Source organism: Schistosoma haematobium, chromosome 1 (assembly GCF_000699445.3).
Source record: "Schistosoma haematobium chromosome 1, whole genome shotgun sequence".
Lineage (NCBI taxonomy): Eukaryota > Metazoa > Platyhelminthes > Trematoda > Strigeidida > Schistosomatidae > Schistosoma > Schistosoma haematobium.
The window spans coordinates 43085006-43105358 of NC_067196.1; the positions used below are offsets into that span (position 1 = coordinate 43085006).

At 37.8% G+C, this 20353-nt stretch overlaps 2 protein-coding genes across 4 annotated transcripts; one reads left to right on the forward strand and one right to left on the reverse strand.

The window, feature by feature from the left end:
• The first annotated feature begins 921 nt into the window (after positions 1–921).
• Positions 922–6871, forward strand: LRRK1 (Leucine-rich repeat serine/threonine-protein kinase 1). The gene is made up of 5 exons (XM_051218288.1): positions 922–991; positions 3112–3216; positions 3250–3631; positions 5381–5615; positions 6524–6871. The coding sequence occupies exons 2-5, from the start codon at positions 3130–3132 to the stop codon at positions 6762–6764; spliced, it is 945 nt and encodes a 314-aa protein (XP_051074133.1). The 5' UTR covers positions 922–991; positions 3112–3129; the 3' UTR covers positions 6765–6871.
• Positions 6872–7123: 252 nt separating this feature from the next.
• MS3_00009880 (uncharacterized protein) lies at positions 7124–9612 on the reverse strand (the record flags this gene model as incomplete). Of its 3 annotated transcripts, XM_035730778.2 has the most annotated exons (4): positions 9503–9612; positions 8973–9464; positions 8619–8852; positions 7218–7469 (listed from the first exon to the last, which is right to left on the reverse strand). In XM_035730778.2, the coding sequence occupies exons 1-4, from the start codon at positions 9518–9520 to the stop codon at positions 7218–7220; spliced, it is 996 nt and encodes a 331-aa protein (XP_035586323.1). In that variant the 5' UTR covers positions 9521–9612. The 3 variants fall into 3 exon arrangements, with proteins under 3 accessions (XP_051074134.1, XP_051074135.1, XP_035586323.1); XM_051218289.1 differs by having other exon boundaries at positions 7124–7469; positions 8619–9464; XM_051218290.1 differs by having other exon boundaries at positions 7157–9612.
• Between the last annotated feature and the right edge of the window lie 10741 nt (positions 9613–20353).

Sequence of the window (20353 nt, forward strand, 5' to 3'; positions counted from 1 at the left end):
GGGTCTTTTCCTTGTAAGGACTCTATACCTCATTTTTTTACTCTGTGTGGAGGTTGTACAAATCTTCCACCATAGTCTTAATGTCTCATAATTTTGTCTTCACACTCTTGTTCATTTGCAGGCATTTTCTTGCCCTTTAATCTTCTCCATAAACCTCATACTTCCTACTGGTTCATTTCCGTGTCCATAACCCTCCTGATTACATTTCATCGCAATTTCAGTATTTTATCTTGTCATACTGAGCAATTCTTACCAATGATAATTTCCCTTTCCATCTTTGTGATGAATATTTAAGCCCTTAACAATCAAACAAATATTAGTCTCCTTGTTTAAAAATCTGTTAATACCTTTGTTCGCTTCACCTCACTGTCACCATGTCTAACAGAAGTTCATTATCATCATAATTGTAATTATTATCATCCTGAAAAATAAGTATTTATATATTTGAAGTTGTACAGCTTTGAAAATAAGTTTACCGAGAAGAGAACTCTTCGTTGAACCAATCCTTCTTATTCAATTTCTCAGTAGACGCATACCACTTATTAAAACAGAGTTCTCCGTAGTCAAGGAAATTATCGCAAAAGCAAGCACAACCACACACAAAGACGTCAAAGCACACATTAGTGTCACAGTAGACGAATCCGACCAGTCAGTCGGAGAATTGTACTGAAAGCGGGTGGAAAAATCCAAGCAATACATAACTTCAGCACGAGTTATATTCGACAGCCCTGAAACTGCGCGTTAAACAGATGAAAATAGGTAAAGAAATGTTAAAATGCAACAAGTCCATAAGAAACATACGTTTCCATCATTAGGAATGTTTTTGTTATACCAAAATGCGGATTCCAACTAAAACAGCTCGTTATTCCCAATAGGCTAATATAGTGTGTAAACATTGTTTCCATACACCACATATCTGATACTTCGGAATTGGCGGTAATGAGAATATGCTCAAAGGTGTTGGTTTCGGATTTAGAGACCTGTCATCGAAGTAGGTGTAAACCTAAACAAGGTGTCTTATCGCTTTGCGATGAAAATGGAGATGTCATTATTTTCATCAATGAATCTTCCTCAAATACGTGCAGGAAATTCAAAGTATTTCCTAGTTGTTCTGAATATTGAAAATGTTTCAGATCTCAGCAAACATTGAAAGGCTATTCACTAATCACGTTAGAGTAGGAAACCTGACGATTCATCTGAAAATTCCCCCTAAATTTATAATGATTCATCAGGTATATTTGTTTTCCTGCAGACATGTTTGCTACTGATACTATAACTTATGTTCTTAATGTTTGGTTTCACTTCGTTAGTATTTCACTCTGCATTCAATTGCTTATTGTATGCGAGTTCACTGTCCATTCTTAAGAGCAAATATCACGATGGTTGTGACGTTCGTTTAGACAGTGTCAAAACATCACTGTTGTCAATTAGCTGTACCGTATTTAGCTATTACATTATGAAGGTACACTTGTGGCTGACGACGAATTCATTTTTCAATCTAAATTAGTTCACTTATGTTTCTTTCTGTCTTTAATCATAAAGGTAACGTTAACCATTGCGTTCAGTTCGACTTTCTTATTTTTAGTTTTGGCAAATCCGACAAGAAGCTTCTCACTTTGAGTCAGTAATAAGAAGGGAATCTTCAAAATCGGTTAGATAGAGGGATTTTCTCCTATTATTGTCCTGACTGGTGTCTATTTGGTACATTTATGATTAGTCAATAATTAAGAATTGTTTACATCAAACGGTTCCCGATTGAGCCATATTAATCATCTGATTATATTCAGCATTCTTGCGACTACTACACAGTGGAGTTATGCTTACATAATGTGCAAAAATGTACAGATGTAAATACACTTGTTTTCTGACACATTAACAAGTACCAAGGACCATATGTTAATTTATCTCCTTCAAGTTCGAAAGTATTTCTAGATATGTAGTTGCGTATGCCTGAACACCGATTACCACGACGCGCAATGCTAACTGGTGCTGGGGATGGTTGGAAGAAAGTTAGTGGCGGCCAAACCAAAACGTGATATCAGTGCTTGAAGTCACTAACTTCCAGTCTGAGCCATGTTGGTAGATGCAGACTACTTGATTTGGATCCGCGTGACCATCGTAACCAATGGTTGGAGACTTAGTGGCATGGCTCAGAATCGATCACAATGGCGTAGGTGTATACACTCTCTGTCTTCCCTTAAGCTATGAGATTGAAATCGCTTCGTATCTTTCTTTCTACGAACTAATTCCTTCTTCATGTACTATATCCTTATTGCAATCTTTCTTTTATATATTATCACCACTTAATTAACTACTTCTATGAATCCAGTGTTCATCTTGCTGTGCTACTGAGGTATGGCAACTTGAACCGATGCATATATGTGCCTGGTCCTACGTTGTAGCAGACTGACTGACTAATATGTTGTAGTCCAATTTTTGAGTTTGTCTGGGTAATAAATCCACAGGTTTGTTGTTTCACTGCTTTTAATGTATTAGACACAAAGAAATCTAATAAAAACGAACTAGTTTCCCACTACCGATTGTTAGAGCCTTGGGATTGTACCACTTACTGTTACATTTTAGTACTTATTTGTCTGACTCCTGTATTATCGAACGATATTAGCGCTTGTAAAACATATATCCTAATTGATTTCGTACATGTCTTGTCGACCTAAAAGTTGGATACGAGAAGAATTTCAGACGCTTGTATTTCAGACATCCATTAATACGAGCAGACGAGAGATGCGAGTTGCAGAAGGTAAACTGCCCTACTCAATTTATTTAATATATAACATTTATAGGCATGAAAAATACGAGTACATAAATACTTTTGTATTATCATAAAGACATGTTCAATATCACGAATCTAAATAATACAATGAAAAGATAAAAGTAATTTATCTGTTAGGATAGATTATACAGGTGTTTAATTAGATAAAGTCGCTATATCTTAGTTTTCTTGTTTGTTCTTGGTAATTCATATGAAAATAGTTTTTATACATCTTCTATTAGTTCACCAGTTTGTTTGCAGAAGCCTGTATATAGACTTCTGGACTAACCCATTCTTAAACCCCGGTCTTACTGAAGCTTATTCCACTTTTTTTATCATAGGCTGAACCCTCGAAATTGATGAAGCTAGTAAACATTTTAAACCTTATAAAATCGGGTGACAAAATACCTGTTGGAATTCTTAGCAACAGGCCTGCTACAAAAGAAGTATATCATTTTACAAGTCAGTAAGACATTTAGGTTAGGAAAGTAGGTCATCGCCGGCTGGTTATAACAAGAAGAGAGGACTATCCTTTTTCTCAAGGCTTCAGTGTATCTCTGCATGAAGTAGCTGCAGCAGGATTGAGATTGCGTCAGTTTGATACAAGACTTCTCAAACTATACAGTTTGCGCTTCCTTGACCTGAGTGCTAATTTACTGGAAACAATTCCTCAGGAAGTACAATATCTCAATGTAGCTCATTTGTGTTTATGTAAAAACCGCATCACCCAATGGCCGTCAATTTCCGAAAGTTCACCACTAACTAAAACCCTGGAACTTATCGATTTGAGTAGTAACAATTTAACTTGGTTGCCAGATGATTTTTGGGTCCTTACGAACCTTAGAAACGTCAACCTTTCAAGTGAGCTTCATTTAATTTATCATATTGGTAGTCATTTAATTTCATCTTAAATTATTTGTATGCGTGATTCTTACCTAATGGTGCTTCAAAGTTGCAATATGTTCCAACTAGACATTATCTGGATTTTTTATACTCTTATCATAATAATAGGTCCTTCAAGGTAGGCGTTTTCAGTTGCTTATTACAAATCCGTGTAATTTCTCATCGAGGTTGTTTTTTTTAGGTTAAAATGTATATGTATCTATAGAATTCCACAACCACTACCCCTTTGAAAAATAATGCTTTCTATGATTATAAGATTATATACATGATTGTTCCATCGGGCATCAACCTCAATCCGTTCGTTTTCAAGCTTATATTTTTGAACTCGAAACACCAACCGTAAAAGTAAAGCTGACGTGAATATTATAAAACGATCGTAAAAGCAGTCTAGTCAACATAAGTTGATAGAAATTGTTCGCTAGTTTGTGCCTGAGCGTCTGATGTATCTATTGTGTTAGTTAAAACATGTTCTTAGGCCTTCAATATGGCAGATGTATTCACACACAAAACTAATGTTAATAGTCTATTTAAACCTAGTAGAGATTTTCATTCTGTAGTAATTGTTTCCCGAATATGGCTAACAAAACTTAACCAGAGAACATTTTACTACTTTTAATACACAGTCACATAGACCCGATCGTAAAATGCATTGTTTATTGAAATGATACATAAACTAACGTTTCATAACAGGCATTTTTTTGTGGGCTGGATCGTTGACTGTGCAGAACTCAGAATATTCTGTTATTGATAAAACGATCTTTCAGGTTCATTTAACTTTTAAACATATATTTCAATCCTTAGATTGCTGGATGTCAATAAGGTTTATAGTAAGGGTAAACAAAGTAATTAGCATATGATAACGAGGATTCGAAACTTAATCTGTTTGAACCGAGTAGAACTAAGATTTAAATGGCTGCACATCTAATAAATAGAAAACTAAGTATCAACGTAATTTTAGGAAACAACTATAATTGCACATAATTTTGATAACCTTCGTCTTCTCATTGTATGATCGAAATATATTTGAATGATATGGTTGCAAAGTTAAGGCTTATGATACAAACTCTTTGGAAATGACTATTATTTAGCTCAAACATTGTTAAAAGAAGACTGGGATGTTTTTTGTACCCTTCTATCGTTCCTTACAAAGTACAACTAAATACAATGACTAGTAAACCTTACAACCATCACTTATAGGTTCGAAAATGTTATTCAGTCATCAGCAGCGTGGAACTTCATACGTACGTAAATCAGTTCGAGTTGCCATACCACACCATTGAAATAATTAAGAAATTATTGTGTTCATAACAGTAGGCGAAAACGATTTTCTATCAAGGGTCTTTTTTATTCTGCCTTATGTTCTATGGCTCGAATAAAAACTTTCTAATATCCATGACTGTCCTATAATTGGGATATAGATCGAATTTAGAGGAACACTAGAGTAAATGAGATTTTTCATCAGTCCTTGTCCCCACAAATATTATGATATAGTCTTTGCGAATGCACCTTGCGTTAACTGGAAAACCAAGGATTCAGTGCTTAACTACACCAAGAGACCTCTGTTCAATGAAAACAGTTAGAAGTGGAAGTAGAGACATTAATAAGAATCAAACATTTCTTCAGTGGAGATCTTTCTATTTACTTCTTTGTCAGCGAATTTTCAAAATCGTAATACTATAGTGTGCTTTTCCTGTACTTTTACGACAGATAACAGACTGAGAGGTGTCCCAGTTGCTTTCTTGCACAAGTCAGACCGGCTCTCTGTGCTTATTTTGAATGATAACAAATTGGACTCTTTGCCATCTATATTACCTTCTCGTCAACTAAACCAACTAGTAGTTTACAATAATCCGTTTTTACCTTCCGATTTGGTTGTTAAACCGAGTGATGTTGCCCTAACGTTACTCAGCTGTGCGTCAACAAGTTTCCTTCGTAGTAATTGGTATGTGTTTCTGTACTTATTTTTCTTATTCCAGTTTCGTAAGATGGAAAATTATCAGAGTATGTTAAGGTATTTCATAATTATTTGCTGGTAGTAGCCATTACTACTAATCGTTTCCCTACAATCTGACACTTGCTAGATACTCAGTAACTGATGAAAAGTAGTTCATATCTTTGGATATCAAAATCTACGTTTACAAATATAAACAACTACAAAGTTAGAAATTAGGTCAAAGGCGATGGTAGTTGGAAGAAGTGCAAAACACAACACACGATGGCAAAACGATTCAGTATTGACAGAAAATACTAATCACTTGTGGAGAAATCCTAACAATCATCTTCATTCTTAGGTATGCGCTGATGATTTACTTCAGGACAATAAAAGCTTTGCAGTTAAATCATTCAACTCAGAAACCCAACTTCACTAGTATGACCAGTTTGTGGGTTACTTATTTTGCACATAAGCCATCCTGTTTCTATCAAGATTGTTTTTGTGTGCGTTTAGTTGGTAAGAAAATTACTGTATGCACATATTTTAAGAAAATCTCATCCCCACTTTATATATGGCAGTTTAGCAATGATAAACATTGAAAATCGTAGACTACCACAGTGATGATAGTCGTTCTTCGTGCACCACTTTCGATTATATATGTCCAGACTATCATGCTTTTTTTAGATCCCACTACCTTTATCAAATAAAAGTACATCTATACTGAAACCCTCATATTTACAAATTAATTACTTAGAAAAACCTTATTAATTTTGAAGCTTTAAGACTGTGTTTACACCTAATTGCGTGTGCGGGACTCATAACATAGTGTACACTTCAAATGACAGTTACCTAGTACGATTCAGTAACGCTTAGGTAGCGATTCCATGTTCTTAAAACTCCTTTTGATTGTTCTACAGGTACCCCTGTCTTGAAAGTATCTTACCTTGGAGTTTGCGTATTCGCTTGGCAGTATTTAGAACTTGTTTATGTTGCCGTTTAAGATGTGGTGTGAATCCTTACCGCATTCTTGTGTCGTATAAAAGTTGGATGAACATTTCTTGTGATCGCCAGAGCCCCCCAAACATTTTGGCCTACTTATGCAGCGAAAGATGTCTAACAACTTTCAGTTCCAACACTTGGAAATACGCTTTAGATTAGTTTTCGAATAATGGCTCTTTTTCATGTTGTAAAGTTCGAATTACTTTTTGGTCAAGGCAGTGTCAGAAACCTGTTTATTAATGATAAATAGTACTGATGAATCCATACACTTTCTTAATTTCAGTTTTTGATTTTACTGAGAATGGTTAGTCTTAAAGGTAGTGAATATCCCCCAAATGGATAAAGTTAGTAGGCGCACAGAACTGTAGTAAGAATTTAGCATCTAATTCACTGGGTTTAGAAAGAGTAACATCATGGTTGTTCATAAAGTATTCGGATTTCGTGCATTGGTAACTCGGAAATTCCTTGCACTTCGACCTAGAAACTTGTATAACTATGAGTAAAGTGTACTCTTTAATAAGAGGAAAGATGTACGAAAAGTAAAGAATGAACAACTTGCATTTATTTGTCTGTCTCAGATAAGCAAAATACAAATGCTAGACAAAATAGTAGTCAAAATTTCTGAACATTTGGGTCAGTAAGGTCATTGAGTTCCCACACTGTCTTTGTTAAAATGCGACGTAGTTTTTCGAGTTCTTCTGTTACTGTTAGCAACCTTTTGATTACTTTTTCACGAGCTATAATTAGTTGCTTTAATTCAAGACTTGGTTCTCTGTTCATTATCGGGGTATCCACATAGGGGACAAGATCAGAAACGTCAGCAGGAAGTAAGCGGTCACAGCTTTCTTTTACTACATGAAAGGCCTAAAATAGAATGGGGGATGGATCACGTTGATCCATGTACACAAGTTACATTTTACGAAATAAGCAATGCAAAGCTCAACGTATGGAGTGGTTTCGTACTTGTCTATACTGACTTTTGAATAAAGAACATGAGCGATCAAATCTCCACACTGATTTGTGAATTGCTAATCTAAAGGAACAAAGCTCATTTAAATTTCGATCGCTGAGATTATTTTAAATATATTTTTTCCACATATGACTTCTCTATACCCGGCGCCCAATTTTTGTCGAACTATCCGTTCTAATATTGATGAATATTCGTATAAAGCGTATAGTGGATTGTATGCAGTGGGAGTATGTTCAATACGAGGGTTGATGTTTACATTGCTTGTACAGATAGGGTCTACGAACTGGTTAGTTCCCACAACTCGATGCATATTGGCATAGAATATAGAATGAAAGTGAAACAAATTTTCGATGAAATGAAGTCCAATAAGTCCGTAATGGACAAAAAAGTGCCTCTACTGAAATTTAGTATCTACACTAAAAAGTTGAATCAAAACGACTCTAAAGCTCTCCAAGTATCCGACATCTTTCATAAGATGTTAAATTAGCTAGAAGTAAAGGTTGGTTATACCGTTATTACAGACAGTCTGAATGGAATTGTGATTTTAATGCATCATTCTGTCGGAGCTACGCATATATTAGTATTTGATGGGTTGGTGTTCCACATAACATTTGGCGGATAGCATGCACTACTGTACACTGTAACTTGAAATGAGGGCCGCTTATCTTAAATCCAAATACTTATAATTATTCCCTAAACAGCTGAAAAAGAGTATTCGAATACATTCTGGAGCAGGCATTTTTACCACAAGTAGGATGAGACAACAAGTCATGTGTATGACAGCTATACGAGGTTAACCCACTCTATGAGTCGAACACTGTAACCAGTGGCATATCTTTGCAATTATTTAGCCTAAGACAACAACCGGTGGTGATCCACTTAATTCTTCTAAACTACTTGGTTTGTTAGTGCTTCAAAGCTACAACACTAGCCATCATATACAACGGTCCACCTGACAAAAATTCCACCGTCACTAGTAACAGTACAGAAAACGTAAATGGGACCCTTATAAGCTAACATCTAAAATTATTTGACAGTAATACCTGTTGAAGAAGTTCTTTGTTGCTTTGCATGTGCTGCAACGTTTCGACGCATTGTGGTCCAGCGATAGATGCTTGGTGAGTACTGACTCCTCGGGTTTTAGGATCCATGCACGCGTAGAACAGCAACATTAAGTCTCTCAACCCGCTTAACATATCCTGCAACGCTTCTTGACCGCATTTCGACGCATGTATAGGATTCGATAAATCTTTGGTATGTAGCCGACCTTCTGGTTCCTAAAACGTAGATTTTTACAATTTATTCACGTAAACATATGGGGAATCAAGAAAGTAAGATTTAGTACTAAACATTTATTCTTTAGAAAATGGACTGCCTTTAGTATTAAGTATATCTACGTAATAACCGGACCTTCTCGCTAAATGCAATCGATTTTTCACCTTATCGACCGGGTCCCATGATTCTGAACGGATCTTCCAAAATTCAAGCAACTGTTGTAATTTGCTTTCCTCTTTTTTTTCACGCATCATCTGTTCCTTTCGTATCAACACAGCATGACGCTTATGTAGCCTTTTCTTCTGATGTCTCTTCATTTTTCGCCTGCGAATTTTGATATCATTTTTTAATTTGATGGGAATAGCATTTGGTAGAGATGGCAATGTAATGGATTGGCTCAATACGATAGTGTTCACAATAGGTGTTTTAAATTCACTTATGCCGTGATTGACTAGTTTGACAGAGTCAGGAAGGATAAACTTAGTATCAGCAGACTTGGGTTGGAAATTCATTATGTTATGTGAGCTTATCAATTGTTGTTTATTTGTAATCGTTTGAATTGGATGTACATAGGTATGCACTAATCTGGGGAGAACTTTTAAAAGTCTGAAGCGCTAAAATGGGTCTTTTATAAGGACGACGTAGGTCGTACCTGTAGCATTTCAAGCATTTGAAAACCAAAGGCGTGGACAGCAAACGTCAACTTGTGGTTGGGATTCGCTGCGTCGCCCCGACGACCTTGAGCAGTTAAATTCACTGCGGGCTGTGTGTTTTAAATGTTTAGGGTTGGTTGAACGTCTTCAGAATGGTTGAATATTTAGGTGTTCTGTTGGCATCAGTGAATCACTATCATATTTCAGCGTTAGACAACTCTTTTTATTTGGATTAAATTTATAAGGAGTTGTTAGTGTGACCTGGTTTCTCAGAAGGTATATAGATATGGGACAGCTGTTTCATGCAAGTGGTTGTTGATGAAATGAAAATTGTTTATACCTAGTTACATCTCCAGTGTAGAGGCAAATAAATCCCCCTAATAGATACTTCTCAAAGTCCACAACGTTGATGCTGACCTCATTAATTTTACTGGACACATACTGACTGAATGCACCCGGTCACGCATTCACACCACATCATGAGTGTGTATACCGTGCTACGTATCCATTGTAACTACTAGTCAGCTTATATCAAATGCTACTGAACAAATCGAAAACCTTTAAAGTATATCTTCGAACTTATTCTTACCTGACTTCTGATTTGACTAGGTTGGTATCCTTCGATTATAAGAGTGTTACGGACGAAAGCGTTGTCGAACTCAGGATATCTGTATTGTCTTTAGCGCAGCGTTGACCTGATCTAGTGCACCAAATGATCAACTGTAAGTTTTCATCATATTTCGCTTTCTATTTTTACATGCTTACTGCCTATAATGCATCATTCAGATATCATCTACAGGATGACGTCTGCACTTTAGCACTGAAAGACTGTTGACCTCAAATGAGCCAATGCTTTTGTAAGATTGCAGTCTGCGGCATGTGCTCCCACACGATGTATGGCAGGCGAATGTAAGTAATATCTTTGTTGAAAAATTACCCTCCAAGAACTTATGTTCTCTACAAAGATCTGTAGTGGCACTGGCTCTGACCACATAATCCTCAAATGTGAACATGAGACAACTGGGGAATTAGATATTCAACATTTAAAACTGAGACAAGGCCAGCATTTGGGAATGCGGAAATATCCTTTCAATTCAGTGAATCGGATGGCATGGTTCAGTCTTGCAGACGTGGTTATTTTTTGCATCACTTATCTCATTTACTTACTTACTTATGCATGTTACTCCCAAAGGAGCATAGGCCGCCGACCAGCATTTTCCAAACAACTCTGTCCTGGGCCTTCTTTTCTAGTTCCATCCAATTCTTGTTCGTTTTTCCCATGTCTATCTCCATTTCCCGGCGTAACCTGTTCTTGGTCTTCATCTTTTCCTTTGTCTTTGGGGATTCCATGTGAGGGCTTGTTTTGTGACGCAGTTGGGTGCTTTCCTCAATGTGTGTCCTATCCACTTCCAGCGTTTCTTCCTGATCCCCCCCTCCATTGGACTCTGGTTTGTTCTCTCCCACAGTACGTTGTTGCTAATAGTGTCCGGCAAATGGATCCGATGTACTTTGCGTAGACAATTGTTAATAAACACCTGTATTTTCTGGATGATGGCTTTCTTAGTTCGCCAAGTTTCCACCACATACAGTAGAACTGTCTTGACATTTGTATTGAAAATCCTGACCTTGGTGTTGGCTGACAGTTGCTTTGAGTTCCAGATGTTCCTCAGTTGTAAATATGCTGCTCTTGCTTTGCCGATCCGCGCCTTCACATCTGCACCAGATCCACCCTGTTCATCAATGATGTTGCCCAAATACGTAAAGGTTTTTACATCTTTCAAATCTTCTCCGTCAATTGTGATTGGATTGGTGCATGCTGTGTTGTATCGGAGAATTTTACTTTTCCCTTTGTGTATATTGAGACCTACTGCTGCTGAGGCTGCTGCTACAATGGTCGTCTTCTCCTGCATTTGTTGTTGCGTTCGGGATAGAAGGGCCAGATCATCTGCGAAGTCTAGATCGTCTAACTGCATCCTAGCTATCCACTGTATCCCGTGCTTCCCTTCAGATGTTGACATCTTCATGATCCAGTCGATCACCAGGAGAAAGAGAAAGGGTGAGAGTAAGCAACCTTGCCTGACACCGGTCTTTACCTCGAACGAGTCTGTCAACTGTCCTCCATGCACGACTTTGAAGTGTAATCCATCATATGAACTCTGTATGATATTGACTATCTTCTGAGGCACGCCGTAGTGTCGAAGAAGCTTCCATAGTGTTGTTCTGTCCACGCTATCAAATGTCTTTTCGTAGTCAATGAAGTTGATGTAGAGTGATGAATTCCATTCAATTGGTTGTTCCACAATGATCCGTAGAGTTGCCATTTGGTCTGTACAGGATCCTAAGGCGGCCTGCTTGAATATCTGGGCTACCTATTCCTCCGATCTAGATATTTCATCAAGTTATCTGTTTGGTTGTTTGTTTTAGCACATCATTATGTCTTATGTGCGCACAATTTATTCAGGCGCGTTTATGAAAAGTTTACAACCTTTCGCTATACGTGATACAAAAAGGTACAGTCAGCGACATCATGGTGGCTGGCAATATGCATTGAAACGAATGAACATTAATCAAATGTGGATTACCGAACTCCTAACATCTAACCGGTCATCATTCAGAATTTATCGTCACAATAGATCAAGGTATAAGAAAAGGAAACTTGTTGCAATATTTATGCTGAGAATTCTATGTTGTACCAAAAATATAATGTTGAATAAAGCTTCTAATAATAATAATAATCTATCCTTAAGGAATCCAGCCTGTTGATCACGAAGTTAGGTGTCTACGGAGTCCTTCATCCTGTATAGCAATACCCTAATGGAGACTTTTCACGGTATTGAGAGAAGAGTGATGCCCCTGTAGTTATCACACTTGCTGAGATCGCATTTCTTCGGTATTTTGATCAGCAGTTCTTCTTTCCAGTCTTTTGGTACTTGTTCCTCATCCCAAATCTTATTGAAGAGAATGTGGAGTATCCTTGCAGCTACCGCTACGTCTGCTTTCAGTGCCTCTGCTGGAATGCTGTCTGGTCCTGCTGCTTTGCCACTCTTGATTTGTGTGATGGCCGTGCTGATTTCTTCAATTGTTGGTGGGCCAACATTGATTGGGAGGTCCGTGGGTGCTACTTCGATGTTGGGTGGTTTCAGTGGAGCTGGTCGATTCAAGAGTTCTTTAAAGTGTTCTACCCACCTGTTTTGTTGCTCTTCAATGTTGGTGATTACCTCGCCTTCCCTGCTTTTCACTGGTCATTCTGGTTTACGGTACTTTCCAGCGAGTTTCTTTGTTATGTCAGACAGTTTTCTCATGTTTTCTTCTCTTTCAGCCTTTTACGCTGTCATTGCTAAGTCTTCCACATATTTACGTTTGTCGGTCCTGATGCTCCTCTTCACTTGTTTGTTTACTTCTGTGTATTCAGCTTGTGACTTGGCTTTTTCTGCTCTTGTTCGGCTGATATTGATTGTTGCCCTCTTGAATCATATCCAGTATATCAACAGTGATCCATTCCTTGTGATGGTGCTTCTTGTGGCCCAGGACCTCATGACATGTTGAAGTGATTGCCTCTTTTATCCCTTTCCAGTTGCTCTCCACAGTAGTTCCTTCTCCATTGAGTAGATCATGAAAGGCCTGGAACTTGTTGCTGAGGATTATCTTGAATTTGTTGAGTTTGTTAGTATCCTGAAGAAAGGCCGTATTGAACTTTTGTGATATTGTCCGCCCTGTTGTCCAGTGCTTCTTGAGTTTCAATTTCATCTTGGCGACCAGCAAGTGATGATCTGATGCTATATCAGCTCCTCTCTTGGTTCTCATATTCTCCATAGTCCTCCTGAACTTTTTGTTGATGCAGATATGGTCGATTTGGTTTTGTGTAGTGTGATCCTGTGAAGTCCATGTGGTTTTGTGAATGCGTTTATATGGGAATATGGTGCCGCCTATGACCAGTTTATTGAAGGCACATAGGTATGCAAATCTGTCACCATTTGCGTTTCTTTCTCCCAGTCCGTGTCGTCCCATGATTTCTTCATATCCAGTGTTGTCCATTCCAACCTTGGCATTTAAATCCCCCATCAGAATGGTCAAGTCCTTTGTTGGGCACTTCTCGATGATTGACTGCAGCCTATCGTATAATTGATATTTGACGTCTTTATTGTAGTCGTTGGTAGGCGCATAGCATTGGATGATGTTCATTGAAATGCCCGCTTTCTTTGTTTTGAAGGAGGCCTTGATGATCCTGGGTCTATGCGATTCTCATCCTATAGATGTTTTCTGTGTTTGTTTTGATAGCATCGATGCAACTCCTTGTGTATGTGGGAAATTTTCTTCTTCATGGCCGGAGTATAACAGGAGCTCTCCTGTAGCTGCACGTTGTTGTCCAACTTGCGTCCAATGTGTTTCACTGATACCAAGCACCTCCAGGTTGTATCTCCTCATTTCTGCAGCAATTTGGAATGCTCCTCCGGTGTCCCACATTATACAAACTTTCCATGTACCTAAATAGATGGTTGCTCTGATTGTCGGAAGGGGCATCGGCCTCGTAACTTCCGAAGGAATTCGGCTTTCATCATGAGGCGTCATAGGTCTCCTAAGTGAAGACCTTTTGACTCCCAGGGCAGAGTTTAAAGGGTTAGAATAGTTTTTTCTGGTTAGCGTTTTTTTAGCGAGTTATTTTTCTACGGGATGGGGTCGCTAACCCCATGCCCAACCCTCCTCCTTTATCCGGGCTTGGGTCCGGCAGTAGCCCCCGAAGGGACGCAAGGCAGAGTTAATAATAATAGTGTAATGAATATCGAACTCTGAAGTAAACCAACAATTTGGAAAAAATCTTTAATGAACTCGGATAAACGCATGTAGACTTATGTAATGGTATATAGAGTAAAACTTGATATTAGTATAAACTTTTGTGCAATAATAATTTAAAATGGTGCTGTGAAAGTCACAATTAATTGCAAAGTATAAGCAAATATATGTGTGTGGTGAAAATGAAATGAATTCGAGAAGTTAATTTGTTTGAGTGTAACTTAGGATAATTTGTTATTATAGACTTTGGGTGTTTGAGAATAAAATATGTTTAGAATGAAATGAAGGCTGATCAACTAAGGCCGATCATGAGAAGCTCAAAATGTCCTAAATCTTTGTGACTTGTTCAATGTTTTTTTTCTTACCCTGAAAAGTTTACAATCTTATAATCTTTCATATCCTTTGATCTACCATCAGTCCTCAGCATCTTTAAACCACATATGATCTAATCTGTGTTCTTTAAAATTCTACCATAAGTTATATTCATAGCAGTGTGATATACTAAATGGACATCTAGCCCATAATACAAATGCTTTAACTATCTGATTTGCTCGTAATACGGAACTAGTAGAGACAGTGCATTCTAACTGTGGGCTTTGATTGAAGCGGAATTCACACTTACCACAAACGTAAAAGAGCCTAACATCACAAAAGGAAGGAGGGTGACCTTACTGACCAGCAAACATGATGGTGGGGAGTTAAATTCATTCCACCCATGTGTGTAGGGCAGAACATTTTGTCGAATTACGGATCCTAACGATCACTTGGGATGTCACGGACTAACGGTATTGATGCTGATTTATTACATAAAATACCTCATTAAATCGTGTTTGTGACGTTGAACTGGTTTCACTTCCTACCGAATAATCCTATTACAAGCAAACTAGACATTTCGCTAAAAACAAAGCCTGCTCAAGCTCCTATATAATCTACAAAACAGATGGGCTCAAATAGCTTTGATAAAAAGGGAGACAGCCATTTATATATCAGAATATTGTTTTCAGCACTATATTTTATAAGTACACACAATCCCATATTTTCAGCTTCTTTCTGAACTACCTTTATTTGTGCAGTTCTTTATCCACTCATACCTTGTTTACACCTATTTTCTTTGACATATTGGAATGCTCTTGCTTAATAACTACCTTAATAAAAGAGAATTAGACTGAGTAGTCATATCTTAACTATTTCTCTGCTTCTCGTCGTTTCTTTTCCTTACACCCTTCTTCAGCCCCCTTGAGATATGCCGCCGAAAACACATATGGAACGGGTGACTTCGTCCTAAACCATCAGTAAAGCCTCAGATCTTCCAAAGGGATATAAGGTTGAGGTTTCCAGAAGCCCCCGGCTTCACAAAGGTCTATTCTGGACCATCAGTTGCACGTCGCAATGCAGCCTTCATAAAGCTCGCCGACTGTGATATTGACAATACGATGCTTACAGAAACCATCTAAATTCATATCTTATAAAATATCAACCTAGCTGAGTAATTTGTTACACTGAACATTGTACATTTTGTAACAGGTTGGTCTTGCCTGTAAACTAGCATGCCTCATGTAACAAAATGTTACTTGAGAATAAAGTATTATTATGGTCACATCATGGCAAATATACAATTTTAGGATTATTTCTAGTATTAAGGCAGTACCTATAACAAACTAGACCATAATTCTCTAGATGCTTTGATGTATACTTTAATCTATTAACGAGCGGTTGTCCGGCAACTTGCAAGGCGCAATGATGGTCTCAATTTTGATGACAATCTGCAGTGTACTAAACGTTATAGTTAAGTCATCAAGAAAGATTAGTTGTCAAGATGGTGGCTATCAGCTGGGGAGCCCCCCACGTTTTAGGTGGTGCAAGAGCAACTGCATGAAGCCTATTTCTTTGATCGTACTTCAGGATTGTGACTGTTAGTTTAATTGAGGATTTGTGATTTATTTAGTTTGTTCCGTGGATTTCCAAACAGCACTTCAAAGCTTTATGCAAAATGGTTACGAATTTGACTACTTTTGCAGCGAACTGTTAAAAACTGAAACATGTTTGCGAAAACTATCAGCCTGTGTGTATTCAAAAGGAAGCTGAGTTCATGGAGAGATTTTATTCAGAGCTAGCTGTGTTGGTCCCAAATTATCCATATAAACCGTATTATCCAATTATTGATAGGTGGGATAAGTCCAGTCTTAGTTACAACATGTTACGTCGAAGTTTTTGCTCGTTCCCGTTATGGAAGTACGGTATATAGATCTATTTTCAGTTAACGGACCCAAATTAACAATAGAACCAAACTCCAATTTATATATCAAAGTTTATTCGCGATTTACAAATAGTCGACCCAAATGTCGTTCTAACAACAATAATTATGACAATTACAAAACAAACCTTCAATTTTGTAGGTTCCCAGAGCAAAAACTCCAAAATGCCAAACCGATGACAAAGAGAAACCAAAATTTCCGAAATTAATGATATAAACAGTTTCAAAAGTTAATTAAAACAAATACACGCAAAAACACAGTAAAATTATTAATATACAATAAAAAGTTTTAAATCAACCAAATGTCTACAGTTCTCCCGTCACACAGCATAGTTGGTTTTATACCCTCGAGATCATTCGTGTCATCTGTAATATTAACCAGGAGAAGACTGTTATTAATACATTCAGGCTCTAGCATGAATGTTTCAAGGTAATCATCTGCTAAAGTCTGTTCATTAACTAAGGTACTAAGCACCCTACAAACAGAGTGAATTTTGAGTTCTTAGACTCCTCTTCAGTGATTATCAGCAGCGAGACTGAAATGCCAGCCAATGCCTTCTTTGAGCAAGTCAGTATGTATGTGCTTTTATATCCAACCCCAAGAACATCTCCCTAAATAACGTTCAGTTCCGACCAACTTTTATCCATTAGCACTACATATCTATCTTAAACAGTTTCCGCTGCCATAAAACCTCACCAGCGTTTTGGTGAACTAGTCAGCAGTAAAACTGTACACCGTCTTTTGATTCATAGCTCTCAATCCTAGACAAGTAAATACACATCTGTAGCGAGTCTCGAGACTTCTGCCTTTCCTTACCATGGTCGGTCGAAAGTTATCTACCCCAACTGATAAAACGGTCGGTCACTATGACCGATGGTGATAGTCCAATCAGTCGCTGAACAGGACAGACGTCCTTTCTTTTGCAACAAGCATAATTTCTCACCAACCTTTTCATGACTTGTCCCCTATTATTACCCAAAACCTTTTTCTGATTGCTACCATTATCTGTGTACAACCAATATATCTTAACTTACGATAATACTGTGAAGTCAAATCCGTAACGTTCCGCTTCGATGATATCTGAAAATTTATGGATTCGTCAACAACGGATTTTATGACTATTAAAGGCGTGACAGTCACTCTCTTTAGTTCTAATAGATGGAGGTCAGGACCCAGTTTGACGTCGGAAAACGGCCATCACACCTTAGATCTCTTTGGGGAATCTTGACTTTCCCTTCATACTCTAACATCACTGATCTCAAGCCTAGTCTCTTTGGAAACAAAGTCTACCATATCCTACTTGGTAGGTGCACATCTACAGTGTTTTGGACGGTATTTTTATTTCTTCATTCTGTTCCCCGATATTGTACCTTACTTTTGACCCGAGACTCTTGTAACGACGTTTTATATCGTCCATCATTCTCACTCTCAGCGTTTATTCTTTGACTGTAGTTAAGATTTAACTCCTCCTGTAGTTATCCTAGGGCTACTACCGATCAACGCTCGAGTAAATGAGGGGGGCCAAGAGTGGGGTCAGAATCCTCATTCATTAAAAAACATCCTTGAAAGAAAAACACTAAGCAGTATAAACATATTAAATCATTTAAAATCTGACCTTGTGGTTGAAGGAAGAATTATGACGCCCCATGGAGGAAGCCGAGATTCTTCGGGATTCACGAGGCGGATGACCCTTCTAACAACCAGGGCAAAAATCATTATAAGTGTTACGACTGAACTGCAGAACTAACGAACCCAGATTTATTCGATTAGACCAGACTACGTTTTTCTATATGGCGTACGAAGCGTTTTTGTGTTACTCGTATTAAATTATATCAAACCACAAACTCTGTGCTCATTTTAAAATACTCTAGTTTAGGAAATAGAAATAATTATATCAGAATACAAAATACCTCAAACGGTACAACCTGTACTATACAGTCAAAAGTTTCACTAACACAAATTAGCGTGCTAAACAACAAAAGAAACAGTAAATACAAGGGAGTTCAATACTTGATAGCCAGTAAAAACATTCCCAACAAGACGGGATCAGAGATCTATCTGCATGGATTTCAGTAATCCTCCCAAGCAGACAGTTAGAGGTTAACAGTCACACACTGAACCACACTGTGACCTTGAGCTTAGTCAAACACAACCTTACTGTCAATAGTCCGGCAACATGCAATAGAAAATTGGGTGTCAAAAGATAAGTCTTTATAAAGTCCAAACAAGCATCGGAAACATTAACGTTTTCAGGGAATTTCAAAATATTTGCATGATTCAAAATATTAGCATAAGTATTGACCAATGTTTCTGAATAGAATGGTGTAACACCATAAAGCATGTCGTAAATAACAGCATCTAATGCCCACCAATCCACTTCGAATCCATAACTCCCACCACCAATTCCCTGTGATAAAAGAACTTCTGGACTAAAATAATCTGGTGTTCCAACAGCTGCATCACAGTGAATTAATGAAGTTTCCGGATCAACACGTATAGCAGTACCAAAATCAGCTAATTTTAAATGACCACCGGCATCTAATAATAAATTGTCCGGTTTTAAATCACGATGAATAAATCCCATTGCATGTAAACCAATTTAGGCAAGAATTGTTTCAGCTGCATAGAATCGACAAGCTGCTTCTGACATGAACTCCACTTCATCCATCCAACTGACAAGATTACCGCCGGGAACATATTCCATAATCATATAAATTTTTTAAATCTTGATAAGCATAATATAATTCTACAATCCGCGGACTTTCACCATGCGACATAATTTCTTTTTCGGCCCAATAATCTGTGTGTTGTGCAAGCATTCGAGATTTGTTTATTACTTTCATAGCACATACACAACCTGTTGTAATTTCACGAACAAGTTGAACACGACCAAATGCGCCGTGACCTGATGAACTGATAAATGAAAAATCTTCCGGTTTACGACGATATGACTGTAAACATACTGCTACATTGAGAAATCTTTGTAAAAATGCTAACATGTTCTCATTTTTCACGTTTTTCAGTTTTTGTACATTCTGTGACGCATGCCACAACCACATCAAGAAGACTTTCAACATAACAATCTGAAAAAAGGGTCCGATAAGTGCCTCTCCAAAGCCACAAGTCTTTCCTTGGTGTCTATACTGATCAGTATGGATTTCGCTAAGATTTAAGCATGACTTGTTCACGACGACTACAACTTTGGTAAACAGAAGTAGCGTGTTCATTTAACTAGCCACTACTCGTGACCTCATTTTGTCTTTAATCAAAGTCACATGATAACAAGTCAGAAGAGGAAGACTGAAGAACGCAAATTGTGGTCAAAAGATATCTGAACAAAGGTTAAAATAAATGACAGTACTGTCCAACAAAAATACTTTTGGGGGAACTTCAGCGTCCTCCTTCCGTTACAGTGAAGGTACGGAATGTTCGGACAATATGGGAAACCGGAAGGTCAACCAAGTAGCTACGGGAATGAGGGACAAAACTAGGCGAAACCAGCGAAACCCATTGAACTCGAACTAGATAGCGAAGGTAATGTACGGAAGAGATGCTGCCATATCCAGGGCAAGAAGAGGAGAATGCTCCGTACACTCAGGGAATTGCTATGATGTTGCCCAAAGAACAAAGGAAAGCACATGCAGGAAGGGAATCTGATGGATCCAGGAACATCAAATCATCTTTTAAAACAAAAAAGGGAGGAATCACAGTAAATGTTATCCAGTGTTATGCACCCATCAATGAAAGCAATGGAGACAACAAAAATCAGTTTTATGAGAGGTTGCGACTGATCATAGTGTAGTG

Bases quoted from the DNA above. Each gene is read 5' to 3' on its own strand.
- LRRK1 (XM_051218288.1), top strand. From the start codon at position 3,130: ATGAAGCTAGTAAACATTTTAAACCTTATAAAATCGGGTGACAAAATA. The intron at 3,217-3,249 runs GTATATCATTTT...TAAGACATTTAG, and splicing joins ACAGGCCTGCTACAAAAGAA to GTTAGGAAAGTAGGTCATCG. The intron at 3,632-5,380 runs GTGAGCTTCATT...CTTTTACGACAG, and splicing joins TAGAAACGTCAACCTTTCAA to ATAACAGACTGAGAGGTGTC.